This window comes from Lissotriton vulgaris, chromosome 8 (assembly GCF_964263255.1).
Source record: "Lissotriton vulgaris chromosome 8, aLisVul1.2, whole genome shotgun sequence".
NCBI classification, from domain to species: domain Eukaryota; kingdom Metazoa; phylum Chordata; class Amphibia; order Caudata; family Salamandridae; genus Lissotriton; species Lissotriton vulgaris.
Window position 1 is genome coordinate 1,575,180,405 of NC_141696.1, and position 15,423 is coordinate 1,575,195,827.

General features: G+C 43.7%; 1 protein-coding gene across 1 annotated transcript in view; it reads left to right on the forward strand.

Moving 5' to 3' along the window:
• Positions 1–13,084, forward strand: part of UBASH3A (ubiquitin associated and SH3 domain containing A) — a 281,915-nt gene extending 268,831 nt beyond the window's left edge. The window contains exons 13-14 of the mRNA XM_086935867.1: positions 6,839–6,948; positions 12,284–13,084. Of these exons, the coding sequence (XP_086791993.1) occupies positions 6,839–6,948; positions 12,284–12,406 (233 nt within the window). The 3' untranslated portion in view covers positions 12,407–13,084. The remainder of the gene's footprint in view (positions 1–6,838; positions 6,949–12,283) is intronic.
• The last annotated feature ends 2,339 nt before the right edge of the window (positions 13,085–15,423 follow it).

Sequence of the window (15,423 nt, forward strand, 5' to 3'; positions counted from 1 at the left end):
CGTGAGAGTATCAATGCCAACGTGACTGTTTTCCTGGCCGAGAGGGGGATAAGATCGAAGATTTTTTTTTGAGTTTTAATTAAACCAAAGCAGGTCCCAGACACTTTAGGAACATGTGGCTTAAGAGAAAGGGTGGTATCGAATAAGACTCCCAAATTTCTTGCCACTTCCACAGTGGAGGGGGGGGGGCTGCTGCCTCCCCTTTCCACCAGGCCTTTGGTTGAAAGGTATTGTCTTTTCCTATCAGCAGGATCTCTGGGCCAAATTCACAGAACTAACTTAAGACAAAATCCTAAATGTACTATTTTCGGTATTCACAGAAGTTAGGATTTTGTCTTAAGTCTGTCTTAAGTCTATCTTAAGACAGACTTAAGACAAAATCCAAACTTCTGTGAATACCAAAAGTAGTAAGTTTAGGATTTTGTCTTAAGTTAGTTCTGTGAATCGGGCCCTCTGTCTTATCTGTGTTGCAACGTATGTGGCTGCTTTCGATCTATAGGATGACCTCCTTAAGGCAGAGTTTGAAATTTTCTTCTACACATGTGGAATTGTTATCTAGGGACATGATCAACTGTGTGTCGTCTGCATAGGATGTAATCTCAATCCCAAATGATGAAATGAGGGAAATGAGCGGGACATATGTATATTGAACAGGAGTGGGCTAAGTGAGGAGCCCTGTGGCACTCTTTCTGTGCTGGAGCGTTCGGGGGATAGAAAGAGACCGAGGGAAACCGCTTGCCTCTGATTGGTCAGGAAAGACTTGATCCAGGCCAGGACAAGGTTAGAGATGCCACAAGATATTAGTCTGTGTTTTAGTTATCTCAGAAGACTGTGCCGGAAGGTTGGAACAGGGGTGAAGAGATGATGCGGCACATCAAGCTATGCCTGGGGCACTGCCCTACTGGCACCCTCCGCCCCACGTAAAAAAGGTTTGGCACAATGGAGAGAGCTCTCTTGGTTAAGCTTTTCTGCTGGATATTGGACTTGGAGGCAGTTGCAATGGACAATTTGAAGGAGAAAACCCCTGACTGCCCCACGAATCAGAGTCTGATTGACCCCAGGACCAGTAGGGCACTCCACTGGACCAGGGAAGCTGGTCCCCTTGCACTCCATGAGAACCAGTTGGAGGAAAAACTGGGCTCTGTGCAAGGAGGCAGAGGCCCAGAGAAAACGAAGTGAAAGGCAGGTGCAGGGAGCCAGTGAATCCAGCTCCCTGCAAAGTTTGTCAAACTTGTAGGCCAGGTACCAAAAGTTTAAGTTTACCACTTTTGGTATTCACAAAGGTAAGTTCAGAGTAGTATCCTTACATCCACACTTGTGCAGAGTTTCCTCACCTGGATCGTAATCTCCGCCCGAGTGCAGAGATTTCATCACGCACCCGCAATGGAGTCGCCGCACCCGGAGTGGAGTCTACACACTCGGAGATTCCGCCCGAGTGCAGATTCACAGATACTACTAGTAACTTACCTTTATGAATACTGATAGTAGTAAACGTTGACTTTTGGTCTAAGTTTTTCTTTGTGAATTGGGCTCTTAGTTTAATAAAGGTCCCCTGCCTGGCTCTGAATAGTGGGCCCCCACGCCCTGAGATCTCTATTGCAAGTTTCTGGTGTTTTTCCCCAATCTGTTGCCCTCATCACACTGCAATCGTGTGTGTGCACTAAGGGTTGTCCGTCACACAGAGCTATGGTCCGTGGTCTGGAGGGTCACAGTATGTGCACCCCCATGGAGTGAGCATGAATACTTTCAGCTCACCAGCTGTGGAGGGCTGACAGAGGTGGCAGCTACAGATTACGTCCCCTGCCAGGGAGAGATCCCTACTGACCGCTTATGTTTAACATGTCCTGTCCGTGTCCTGCAATACTCCTTCACTCAATCTCAATGTAATGTAAATGTAATTTGTACTTGTAAAGCGCACTAATATCCCAACTGGGGTGTCCTGGGACTGTAACGCATACCGCTGTGGAACCCTTCCTGGCTTTTCCCTGTGAAATTTCCACTCCTGGGCACCTCCAAGGTGAAGCCAGGCACCCCAGCGCTGTTGGGGCCGTTGTGACATAGATGGTGCATGTATGTTTACTCAATGTATCTGCAGTAGGATGAACATGGGGGAATGGTCTGTGCTTGACTGTGCCAGCCCAGGAAACCATTTTAGATCCCCTGTCTATACGTGGTAAAGACGTTTATGGCTGACAAGAGAACAGGCACAAACGCGGAAAAGCTCGAAGGAGGCTAGAGGTGAAAAAAGTGACCAAGAAGGACATTAAACTCTACATTTATGATTAAAAAGGTGAAACCTCATGAGGCACAGGGCTTTGTAAATAATTACCTTCCTGACTTGGAGCCAATAGAGGGACTCGAAGCACCTGGGCGAGATGGTCAGATTTGAGTATTCCAGAAAGGAGTCTTGCTACAGAATTGTGGATTTAATGGAGTGCGGAAAGAAATATGCCAGGAAGGGATCACTGACATAATATAGATTGACAAAATATAGACTTACCAAAATATAGTCACCAAAATATAGAATGCCAAAATATAGAATTCCTATCTACAAACAGGTAAGTACAAAAATATCGAATCCAAAATATAGTCTGTAAAAAATATAGTCAGTCAAAATATCGAATTTTTTTAAATGTCTTAAAAGTAATTTAAAATTAATGAAATAATAAATATAATTAACTAAAACATACTTAAAAATACTCAAATAACCTTAAAATTAAAATATAATTAATTTAAGTTATTAATAAAAAATGTACAATATTCTACCGTAGGATAGCAGGAGGGTAACATTTAATATTACCACTCCAGTGAGTGCAACAGTAGGGAAAGCGTTGGATAGCGTAAGGGTAAAAAATACTATTCCCACTCCAGTGAGTGCAACAGTAGGGAAAGCGTTGGATAGCGTAGGGGTAAAAAATACTATTCTCAATCCAGAGAGTGCAACAGTAGGGAAAGCGTTGGATAGCGTAGGGGTAAAAATTACTATTCCCACTCAAGAGAGTGCAACAGTAGGGAAAGCGTTGGATAGTGTAGGGGTAAAAAATACTATTCCCACTCCAGTGAGTGCAACAGTAGGGAAAGTGTTGGATAGCGTAAGGGTAAAAATTACTATTCCCACTCCAGAGAGTGCAACAGTAGGGAAAGCGTTGGATAGGATAGGGGTAAAAAATACTATTCCCACTCCAGTGAGTGCAACAGTAGGGAAAGCGTTGGATAGCGTAGGGGTAAAAAATACTATTCCCACTCCAGAAAGTGCAACAGTAGGGAATGCGTTCTATAGCGTAGGGGTAAAAATTAATATTCCCACTCCAGAGAGTGCAACAGTAGGGAAAGCGTTGGATAGCGTAGGGGTAAAAAATACTATTCCCACTCCAGTGACTGCAACAGTAGGGAAAGCGTTGGATAGCATAAGGGTAAAAATTACTATTCCCACTCCAGAGAGTGCAACAGTAGGGAAAGTGTTGGATAGCGGGAGGGTAAAAATTACTATTCCAACTCCAGAGCGTGCAACAGTAGGGAAAGCGTTGGATAGCGTAGGGGTAAAAATTACTATTCCCACTCCAGAGAGTGCAACAGTAGGGAAAGCGTTGGATATTCGAAGTGTAAAAATTACTATTTCCACTCCAGAGAGTACAACAGTAGGGAAAGCATTGGATAGCATAGGGGTAAAAATTACTATTCCCACTCCAGAGAGTGCAACAGTAGGGAAAGCGTTGGATAGCGTAGGGGTAAAAAATACTATTTCCACTCCAGAGAGTGCAGCAGTAGGGAAAGCGTTGGATAGCGGGAGTGTGAAAATTACTATTCCCACTCCAGATAGTGCAACAGTAGGGAAAGCTTTGGATAGCGTAGGGGTAAAAATTACTATTCCCACTCCAGAGAGTGCAACAGTAGGGAAAGCGTTGGATAGCGTAGGGGTAAAAAATACTATTCCCACTCCAGAGAGTGCAATAGCAGGGAAAGCGTTGGATAGCGGGAGGGTGAAAATTACTATTCCCACTCCAGTGAGTTTAACAGTTGGGAAAGTAATGATTTAATATATTATTAAAAATAAATTAATATCAATCCCAATAAAACATTAATTGAAATTAATAACCAATTTAATATTATGTAATAATTAATTAGAAATACAACTACATATTAGTTATTAAAAATTAATAACCTATTCATAATTATTTAACAACTAATTAATTTTCAATACCAAAAACTAATTAATAATACAAATTATTACCAATTAAAAATTAACAGTAAATTAATTATCAATACACAAAAAGTATTTTTAACATGTAATTAATTACAATTACATTACTTCCCACCCTATTCCCCTATAAACCCACATCCCACTACAGAAAATACATTAATACAATTATCATAATTATCAAATTTTTAATTAATACATAATAATTACCAATTAATAAAAATGAATTGCCAATTAATAGAAATTAATTACCAATTAAAAATTAATTAACAATAAATTTAAAATCAATACCAATGAATAAAAAAATTATTTACTTAATTACAATTAAATTACTTCCCACCCTATTCCCCTATAAACCCACAACCCGCTACAGAAAATAAATTTAGAAAATTAACATAATTAACAATTAATCAATTAATACAAATTAATTGTCAATTAATAAAAATTAATTACCAATTAAAAAATAACAATAAATTCAAAATGAATACCAATAAATAAATAAAAATATTTAATGAATTACAATTAAATTACTTCCCACCCTATTCCCCTATAAACCCACAACCCGCTACAGAACTAACAAGCAAAATTTAATTAAAAATTGATAATAATTGCTAAAAAATAATATTTAATTTAATATAATTAAATTACTTCCCACCCTATTCCCCTTTAAACTCCCAACCCGCTACAGAATTAAATTACGCAAAAATTAAATAACATAAAGTTCATTACTTAAAATACATTAAACATACATTACAAAAATTAATCTACACTTTTCACACATATACTAACATACAAAACACTTTAAAAAAATTGATATTATTAAAAAATCGATATATTTAATGCCTATATTGTATACTTCGATATTTTGACTTCTATATTTTGGAAATCGATATTACTTACCTTAAATTCGATATTTTTAACCACTATATTGTGTCCATTCGATATTTTGTCCATTCTATATTTTTACTTCGATATTATGTACATTCTATATTTTGGAATCGATATTATGACTGTTTACCGCCAGGGAGGTGCTTGTCTAGGATGTTTCTGTTTTTCATTTCTGGCCCAACAAAGGCGTTCACAACCAAGATACAATAACTAAGAGAGAAAATGAAAAGGATGTGAAAGACATTCAGGAGAAAGAAGCTGGGATATGTTTACTTGAAGGATTAGAAAAGGATAGGTGTCCATCATAGTGGTTGGCAGTGTTACATTATGTGTATTTATAAAACACACTAACACACTTAAGGGTAGCTTGGTGTTAAGCCTAGCCCTGCCTATGGTAGGTTAATTAATTGAAATGTCAGGTATCCAGCTTCTTGCGGGATTCAAAACAAGAGGAGGAACTGATGTGGAGGAGGCGATCGTTCTGCGTTTTAGGGGTGATGTAAGAGAACTCCCATCCTCCTGAACTGGTTCTGTGTGTGCACAGGATTTGTTTGATTTGGAGTCCCGTGAATTGGAAATGTCTGGGTGGCTGTGTAATGAAATGCGACCATTCAGTTGTGTGGTGCCTTCAATGTGTGTGTGAGAAGTTTGGGATGAGAGCATTTGTTCATCAGGAGCCAATGGAGCTCCCTGAGTTGTGGTGTGATGAGAGTTCTGTGCGGGAGGATGAGGATGAGTCTGGCTGCCGAGTTCTGGATGGTTTCTAGTCTTCTAGTGAGCTGCTTGGTGATTCTGGCATAGAAGGTGTTTCCGTGGTCCAGCTTGCTGGTGGGTAAGGCATGAGTGACTGTTTTTCCAGTGTTGCTTGGGAGCCATAGGAAGACCTCCCTCAGCATCTTCAGGGTGCGGAGGCAAGGGGTTCTCACTGTTTCTCCTGGCTGTGGGTAAGTGCCAACAGATACTGGCCAGAATTGAGGGGCATAAAGTGGCAGATCACATTTATTGAGGAGGACTTATGTTTTGGTGTGACTAAACTTCAAGAGATCGATCCGCATTCACTTTCCATCATCTAATCAAAGAAGGGAAGACACATACATAGATTGTTGACTATGTGAGAGGGGATGTTTTCTGGGTGATAATAGGTAATGTGTAGTTAGTGTTGATAAAAAAAAGAGCAAAGCTCTATCCAAAAAATGGTTGCCACTAAATTTTGCAATTCTAGGATCATCCCTGCTGAATCATAAGCAGGAAACAACCCCCACTTTGTCTCCAGCAAGAAATAATTCACTTTTCTCAAGTTCTGAGCCCCCAAGTGGTCAATTGAAAGAGGAGTGGATGGACCATGGTGTGGAAGGCAACTAACAGGGCCAGCAAATTCAGGACAGTAACAGAACTCTATACACCTCCATGGTAAGATCTTCCAGGTTCAATAGAGGGATCGCCTCTATGCTCCTACCAAGCGAAAGCCGACCTCAAAGAAATCCAAGTGAATGTTCTCCTCACCAGATGGCTGTAGCCCAGTTGTCATTGTCTGCTTCAGAGATTTGGCAGAGAAATGGAGCATTTGAGTTCTTTTTAAAAGAACCATAATATCCATAAACTCAAAGTTTTGTTGTGAACACTGGAGGAGAGTAGTTTAGTAGTGGGCACATCAAAGAATTGTCATCCCAGTTAAAGAATTTGCTATTCTGCTGTGAACGCTCATGTTCCCTGTACCCATGTTTCTTCTGTGTCTCCTTGTTCGCCCTCCAGCTGGTGACATCCTCATCGTTGGCCATGGGTCTGCTCTGGATTCTCTCACGCGGCCTGTGTTAGGTCTTCCTCCGAAAGACAGCAGCGAATTCGCTCAGTTGGTTCGAAAGGTAAGATGTTCACAGTCATAGGGGCGAAATGAAAGTTGTCCTCAGAAACAAACATTTTTTGTATTTCCTAGGGAAACGACTTAAGCCACAAGCAGAACTAGATTTATGGAAGCAGATTCTTGACTTGTTGAATTTGAGTGGAGTAATGTATGTGTTTTTAATGTGCTTTGATATCATGTGAATATAGCCATGGCCAGGGTCAAAGGCAAGGATACAGTCATCAGCCACTGGAGTGGAAGATGGATTCTCAGAGAGGAGGGGACTGCTACTTAGTTGGAATGTAATTGCGTCTTCAGCTCCTTCCAAAACTAGAGCAGGGTTGAGGCGGTCACGGTGGCTCAGAGATGATGTTGGATGTCTGAAGGCCTGTGGCCTTGTCTTTTCCCTTTTGCTCCTTTTCAGAACAGATCTCAGGGCCCGATTCTTAAGTCTGTCTTAAGTGTGTCTTAAGTGTGTCTTAAGTGTGTCTTAAGTCTGTCTTAAGTCTGTCTTAAGTCTGTCTGAAGTCAAACTTAAGACAAAATCCTAACTTTACTACTACTAAATGCCTTCTGTGAATACCAAAAGTACCACGTTTAGGATTTTGTCTTAAGTTTGTTCTGTGAATCGGCCCCTCAGATTCCTGGTGGGTCTATACCAAAAGCGAGTTTGAATATACTGCCTTGTGCCCTAAAATCATGGCCTTGAACACAATGTGATCTTTACTGCGGTGAAAATGGCACACACCGACAAGAGGCAGCGGGGGCGGGGTGTGGGTGTGGGGGCAGTTGAGTCCTCCTGCCCTCGAAGATGGGGTAATGTTGTCATATTTCTTCATACCTTTAATGAGACGAGCTGCCGAATGTAGGCTGCCCTTGAAGGGGCAACGCAGAGTTTTGAAGACTATGGATCAAGGCACTGCCGCCATCCAGACGAGTGGACAGGGCCGCCCGAAGTCTCTTTCTGGGAGCATTTGTTTCACTTTCTACCAGACCGTCTTCGTTTTCTTGATGATATGTTCCTTGAAAATGAGGTTGATGTACAGGGTGAAGCTGAGTGACGTGGCAGTGGGTGAACGTTGAGGTGTGAATCCATCCATGTTTCTGTCTTATGGCTGTTGGCAAACTGTAGGAATTCTGGGTCCGATTCACAGAATAAACTTAAGACTCAATCCTAAACTTACTACTATTTTGGTATTCACAGAATGCACTTACTGCTTTTGGCATACACAGAATGAACGTACTACTTTTGGTATTCACAGAAGTTAGGATTTTGTCTTAAGTCTGTCTTTAGTTTGTCTTAAGTTTGTCTAAAGACAAACTTAAGACAAAATCCTAACTTCTGTGAATACCAAAAGTAGTAAGTTCATTCTGTGGATGCCAAAAGTAGTAATTGCATTCTGTGAATACCAAAATAGTAGTAAGTTTAGGATTGAGTCTTAAGTTCATTCTGTGAATCGGGCCCTCTGTCTTGGTTGGGTTGAATCCAGGTCAGGGGAGTGTCAACAACTGGATGTGGTCAAGGTCTGCTCAGCTCTTCTCTTGTGGAGAGGGTGACCTCTCCAAGTAATTATGGTGTCACCCTGCACAGCAAACCATGTGAAATGGAACCAAGGTCCCATACAGAGTTAAAAAACATTATGGAAAACATACCTCCTTGCCAATCTGATACTGCTTGATTGAAAATGGAAATGTATATTGCAGTAGGTAAGGCAGGTTCCAAACTTACTCTAATGTAAGAGGCCAAAAAAGAATCCCGGAGAGAATTTAAAACAGAATCCAACTTCAAGAAGCAAAGAACATGGGACAACCTACAGAGCAAATGTATACTCACTTGTTAACTTATTAAAACATTTTTTTGTTCTCCATTGGGAGATATTTTATCTTATGGAGGCATGCCTTTCCCTACAACCCCACACAAGTGCAGGGGGGATCTCTCCCCACTTGCAAGCATTTCCCAAGACGCTTCAATGTTACAGTTACAACAGTGGTACCTGCTGAGCTCTGCTGCTGACATGTATCGGGCTCCACTGCCCCCAACAGAGTCCAGCAGCCGTAGACAGCGCATGTGAAGATTCAAGTAGGTGAACAACCAGAGCCGTGGGATGCTGAGCGGACAGGATGATCAGAATGTAGCATCATCGGAGCCTTGATAGAATCCAAACCCTAACAATATGAGCCCTGGAGCCACCAGAGAGGACAATATCTGAGGTGCGACGCAATGAGAGCGTTGCCGTAATGTGTCGCCTCACACGGCACGGCATCAGAAGGGACGAGTGAAATTATATACACGGCAAATGGACGTGTCCCTTGGAAAATTGATATTGAGACCCTCACTACAAGTGGGCTGATACACTCCAGTAGTTGCAGTAAGTTCTGTTACCAGACACGTCGGAATTATGAGTTTAGTGTTAAGCATGGGCAGGTCAAACCTAGTGATCTTTATTGGGGATAAATGCCCAGCATTTACCAGAACATATGAATTTCTAGTTCTTCATGTTATTCCCCAAACCCTTGTGATAATTCTCACACTTGGTGATACTAGAACACCTTGGTGTTAGCTGTTATTGGCTGCCATAATTATGGCATATGATTGTGGCCAACTGGTAATGAGGGCTGGTGTATCGGAAATTCCTCTCCAGAAAGAACATTCCAGGAAACATCCTTTCTCATATTTTCCATTTTCAAAACATGAGCGATGAAACAAATAATTTTCATAAGAAAATCTAAATACATTGACGATAAAAGTTCACAAATCCAAGGAAATCAGTCAATTTCAGCTGGAGCTCTAGGACTCAGCAAGCATTTCATGACCAAAGTTGCCGTATAGGCACTGACAGATATATGGTGCAAACCTCACCCCTGCCGATGCAGCAGCCTCACCTGTAAGAAAATACTTCTACGTGGCGCAACAAGATGGTCCATCACAAAACACAGAAACAAGAGCAAACCAATAGAATTGATAAATGCACCTTCAGGATAGGGGCGATAACTGAAGGTAGAAACACACAATCGATCCCAGGACCAGTGGTGACTGGTAGGGAACAGTGGCTGGAGAAGGCGGAGGGGTTAGAAAAAAAAAAGTAGAATTTACCTGATCCTCACTGCTGCCATCACCAGCTACCACCTCTCTGCAGCAGGAACCAGGAAAAGGAAGCACCCAGGCTTCCATACGCCCCCAGCCAATCACAACGCTGCTGATAGCAGATAGCAGCGTCATGATTGGTCTGAGCGCAGTGGTTCAGCACTTAGACAGGGGCTGGTGTTCTGGGGATGTTCTCCACCTGGATGGAGACCATGCAAAGTGTGCAAAACTGTTTGGGCGGCCGAGGAGGCACCGCGGCCCAGAATGCTCTGGGGAAAGGAAGGAGATCCATCGTCCAGGAAGCTGATGTGTGCCATCATGGACCCGATCTGCCCAAGAAAACAAGGTCGACTCAGTGGCGATGGATATTAATGCTGTGAGAAAGTGGATTATTATTTGGGGGTGATCGTGAGACCTCATGAAGTGATAATGCCTTTAATCGTTACCAGGTCCATTTGCGTTTACTCTAAATTGAAACTTAGCTCACTCCTGGGAGCAGGTGTAAAGCATTTATCAGTACCGGAACAGTACCATCTTCAGGACAGTAGATATTGCATATGTGTATGACCCTTCTAAAATCAATAGTTCCACGATAAAGCCTTATGGTGAGTATGGAGTCAAATCCACATGCAGTAACGTCGAGAATAACACTGATCAACAGATCAAGAAAGTCAGATAAATGATGATAATTGAATGAACCAGTCAGTGGCATCAATTTTGGGGGAAAGGGATTCAATCTTCCAATCACCACTTCTAGGAATGATTTCGATTTGACAAGACGTGAGCTGCAATCAGTCAGGACATCACATGTATCATATATGCAATATCTACTGTCCTGAAGATGGTCTGACGGATTGACGCCACCGAGACCGAAACGTCGACTCTATCATCTATTTCTGAGATATTTGTTGATCTTTAGTGACCATTATTTTTATCAGGAAATATGTCATTAACAATCTCGTTGGAATAGATGTTCTTCATGAATTGTTGGATTAATTTGATCTTAGCTCTTTTCATGATTTGTTGCTGATTTAATTTTCCATTTTTGGGCACCTTTTTTATGAATAATTGATATATAAACAAACTTATATTTCTAAACAAATAAGATATTCCTGTGTTTTTGTGCTCTTGAATTGAATTCATTGTTGTTGTCGTCGTAGGACACTTGGGTGGATGTTCTCATGAGACTCGCCTTTAGAAAAAATGTGAGAACAGTCACTCATTGAATTTTCCTGAAATAAAACCCCTTGTAGGTGCTTTCTACTTATTGTTGTTTATCTGCCTAGGCCTCCAAGGGTATATTGGGTTTCCTACTCCCCACTCCATAGTGTCACACCTTCTCCTATGTGCCGCTCACACTCAAAAGTGTCACACCTTCTCTGTGCCACTCACACTCCATTGTGTCACACCTTCTCCTCTGTGCTGCTCACACTCCATTGTGTCACACCTTCTCCTCTGTGCTGCTCACACTCCAAAGTGTCACACCTTCTCCTCTGTGCTGCTCACACTCCAAAGTGTCACACCTTCTCCTCTGTGTGGCTCACGCTCGATAGTGTCACACCTTCTCCTCTGTGCCGCTCACACTCCAAAGTGTCACACCTTCTCCTCTGTGCCGCTCACACTCCAAAGTGTCACACCTTCTCCTCTGTGCCGCTCACACTCCAAAGTGTCCCACCTTCTCCTCTGTGCCGCTCCCACTCCAAAGTGTCCCACCTTCTCCTCTGTGCGGCTCACACTCCAAAGTGTCACACCTTCTCCTCTGTGCCGCTCACACTCCAAAGTGTCACACCTTCTCCTCTGTGCCGCTCACACTCCAAAGTGTCACACCTTCTCCTCTGTGCCGCTCACACTCCAAAGTGTCCCACCTTCTCCTCTGTGCGGCTCACACTCCAAAGTGTCACACCTTCTCCTCTGTGCCGCTCACACTCCAAAGTGTCACACCTTCTCCTCTGTGCCGCTCACACTCCAAAGTGTCACACCTTCTCCTATGTGCCGCTTACACTCCAAAGTGTCACACCTTCTCCTCTGTGCCGCTCACACTCCAAAGTGTCACACCTTCTCCTCTGTGCCGCTCACACTCCAAAGTGTCACACCTTCTCCTCTGTGCCGCTCACACTCCAAAGTGTCACACCTTCTTCTCTGTGCCGCTCCCACTCCATAGTGTCACATCTTCTCCTCTGTACAGCTCATGGTCTTTAGTGTCACACCTTGTCCTCTGTGCTGCTCACTCTCCATAGTGTCAGACCTGCTGACTGCCTCTTTACCTGTGCAGGTGCCATCTCTGGCCATGTGCTGCTGTGTGGAGGAGGAGGGCAGGTGGCAGATGACGGCGCCACCAGTCAAGGCGCTGACCCATGGATCCAACTCCGCCTTCCATTGGAGCTTCATCGTCTGATCCGTGAGCGTTCTATTGGTGCGCCTGCCCTATTCCCGGGGACGTCGGTGGAAGGAGCCTGGACCAGCCCTTCATGTTTCATTGATGGCGGTGGAGCTGCTCTTGTGCTGTGCATCATCGCCTGTCTGCATCGTGCACCCCTGAAGGAGATCAGTGGGGGTGGGGCGGGGGTGGCCCAAAAGCTTCATCCCCCAGTCCTATACCACTGTACCCGGCGACCACTACCAAGCCCTGGTCTTTGAGACCTCAGAGTGCCTGATGGAACACACTTCACAAATGTTTCCTTAACAATAAAAGGCCCCACATTATTAAAGCTCCCATAGGTCGCACAGGCATCATCACTGTGTGCTCCTGACTATTGAAAATGCTGAACACAGGGAGTGGCTTCTTTAAATTTGACCAAATTAAATTCCCTCTCACTGTAGCATCCAGGATTGCTTGAATTTTGAAAATACCTTACTTGAGAAGATGAAAACAGAGTTTCAGAAATCGTGTTCACAAAAGTATTTGCTGTCCTAATCCTTTGACCTCACAGAACAAGGTCTTTAAGGTATATTTCCAGCTTCATTGTTTGGTTTGATTTGTGTTTTACACTGCTATACAGATCCAATTTATGTAATGTCTATTTACACCCTCATTGAAGGCCTCTGTTTCAGATATTAAACTATTATACAAACAGAGACAGTTTATTGAATGTGTATCTGTGAATGAAACAAATAGATCATACGGGAAGAGTTCCACGTTTCGGCCTATTTTACAACAATGCACACGTACTAAGATCTACGCTCAGGCTGCCTGTACAGCAGAGTATACACAAGAGTTTCCTCACTTTTTACAGTTCGCAAGAAGCTGAAGGCTTGGCTCTTTACTCAGCTCCCACCCTGACTCCGCCCTTACAGCTTCTGCTTCAGCACCAAGAGACCCTTCTGGGCGAGTTGTGCGCTATACAAGTAAACATAAGGAAATGCCCTGACGTTCCAGCCATGTCCAGAGACGCAGGGCCTCTTGACAAAGGGTCCAAGACCCGCCCCACCCTGTTGGTTGCAGTACCACATGGCGGTGGCGCTGTCCATGAACACCTGCACAAGCTTTCATTTGATGAAGGATTGAAATGCCTTCCATGCCAATCGGATTATACAGAAATCCAACAGGTTGGTGTGGAGGTTGGATTGCGACAGAGGCCACAGTCCTCAGATCTCCACCCCTCCCAGTTGGCCAACCCATCCCAGAAGTGAGGCAGCCAACTTTAAAGGCACAGCGCTGGTGAATGGGGAGCCAGTGCAGTTTCCTGAAGAGAGGTGAAGCATGTTGCCACCTCGGTTGTTTAAAATGTATTCATGCTGCTTGGTTTTGTACCAGTTGAAGTCGCCTGGTGAGACCGAGTGGGAGTCCCAGGAAAGTGGCCTTTGCGTAATCAAGATGGGATAGGACCAGGGTTATCACGCCCAAAGCCAGTGCAGCTTGAGATAGTAACCTGCTTATCTTCCTTATTTTTCGCAACTGCAGGAAGCAGGTGGAGATCACAGTACCTACGTGCGTTTTGAGGGAAAGGTTATTGCCAATGGTGACCCCTAGACTTTTTACTGAAGTAGTGGGGATGGGAGGAGCCCAGGTTTTTGTGCCAGTAATGTGGGCCCCAATGTCTGTATGCATCGCTCGTCAGTATCAGTTCTGTTTTGTGGGGTTCAGCTGTAATAATTATGGTTCATCCATTGACGGATGAATGTCAGGGTGGATTGGAAGTCAGAGATTCACTGGGGAGAGTTGTCGATTTTAAACATAAGTTGGAGGTCGTCTGCGTTGTTAAAAATGGTCACTCTTCTTTCTTTCAAGGATCTTATTAGTGGGAGGAGGTAGAGGTTGAAGAGGTGGAGGAGAGGGAAGAGCCCTGTAGGACCCCACAAGTAGTTTTAAGTTTGGGGCAGTGAAATGGCTGATGTGGACTGCCTGGGTGCGGTTTTTTAGGATGGACTTTATCCAGCTGAGTGCTGGACCCTGGAAGCATGCCTCGCTGACACGGTTGGCCAGAATATCATGGTCGACCGTGTCGAATGCCGCAGACAGATCAAACAACACCAGGGCCTGGGGCGTGCCTATGTCCGCTTTTTTATGTAGGACGTCAACTACTGCTACAATCACTGTTTCCGTGGAATGTGCTGGCCGAAAACCGGCTTGGCTAGAGTCGAGGAAACAGGTCTGTTCCACAAAATTGGACAGGCATTTGGCCACGTGGGCTTCTAATATCTTGGCCATGTACGCGAGTAAAGACATGGGGCGGTAGTTAGCTGGTGTCTGGGGGTCTGTACCTGGTTTCTTTAGGAGGGGGACTACTATGGCTTCCTTGAAGGTGTTGAGGACACAGCCCTGAGACATAGAATGGTTTAGGAGGGCAAGGGCTGGATCAGGGAGCGCCATAAGGGCCGTTTTCAGTACTTGAGGGGGGCAGTGGTCCTGGGGAGAGCCTAGTAATTTATGCAGGGTCTCTGTGTCAATGGGGGGAAGGACTCCATCGAGTGGGGGTTGCTGGGAGTGGATGGGATAATTTCTTGCAAGGTCTTGGGGGGAATGCTGACTTTGATGGCAGTGCTTTACTCGACAAAGTAGGTATTCAGGGAATCACAGAGGACCTGTGATGGTTTGGGTTTGTTTAGGACTATCTCTGGGTTTGACAGTTTGTCTACTATAGTGAATATTTCTTTGGCTTGGTTGTTGGAGACGAGAATACGTGAGGAGAAATAGGTTGATTTTTCTGTAGAGATGGCATTTTTGTATACCTTCAGGGACCTGACATAGATAATTTTACCTTCTAGAGAGTAGTTTTGTCTCCATTTTCTTTCTGTTTGGCGAAGGGACCGTTTTTGAAATTTTAGGTCGGGGTGATCCATCTCTGTGCCTCATGCCGGCGGGTACGTCTAATTTGTTTAAGTGGGGCATGAGTGTTACTGGCCGCTAAGAGCCAGTTCGAGGATTCCTCGTGTTGGTTGACTTCAGGTGTGGAATGGGGTGCAGTATTATTC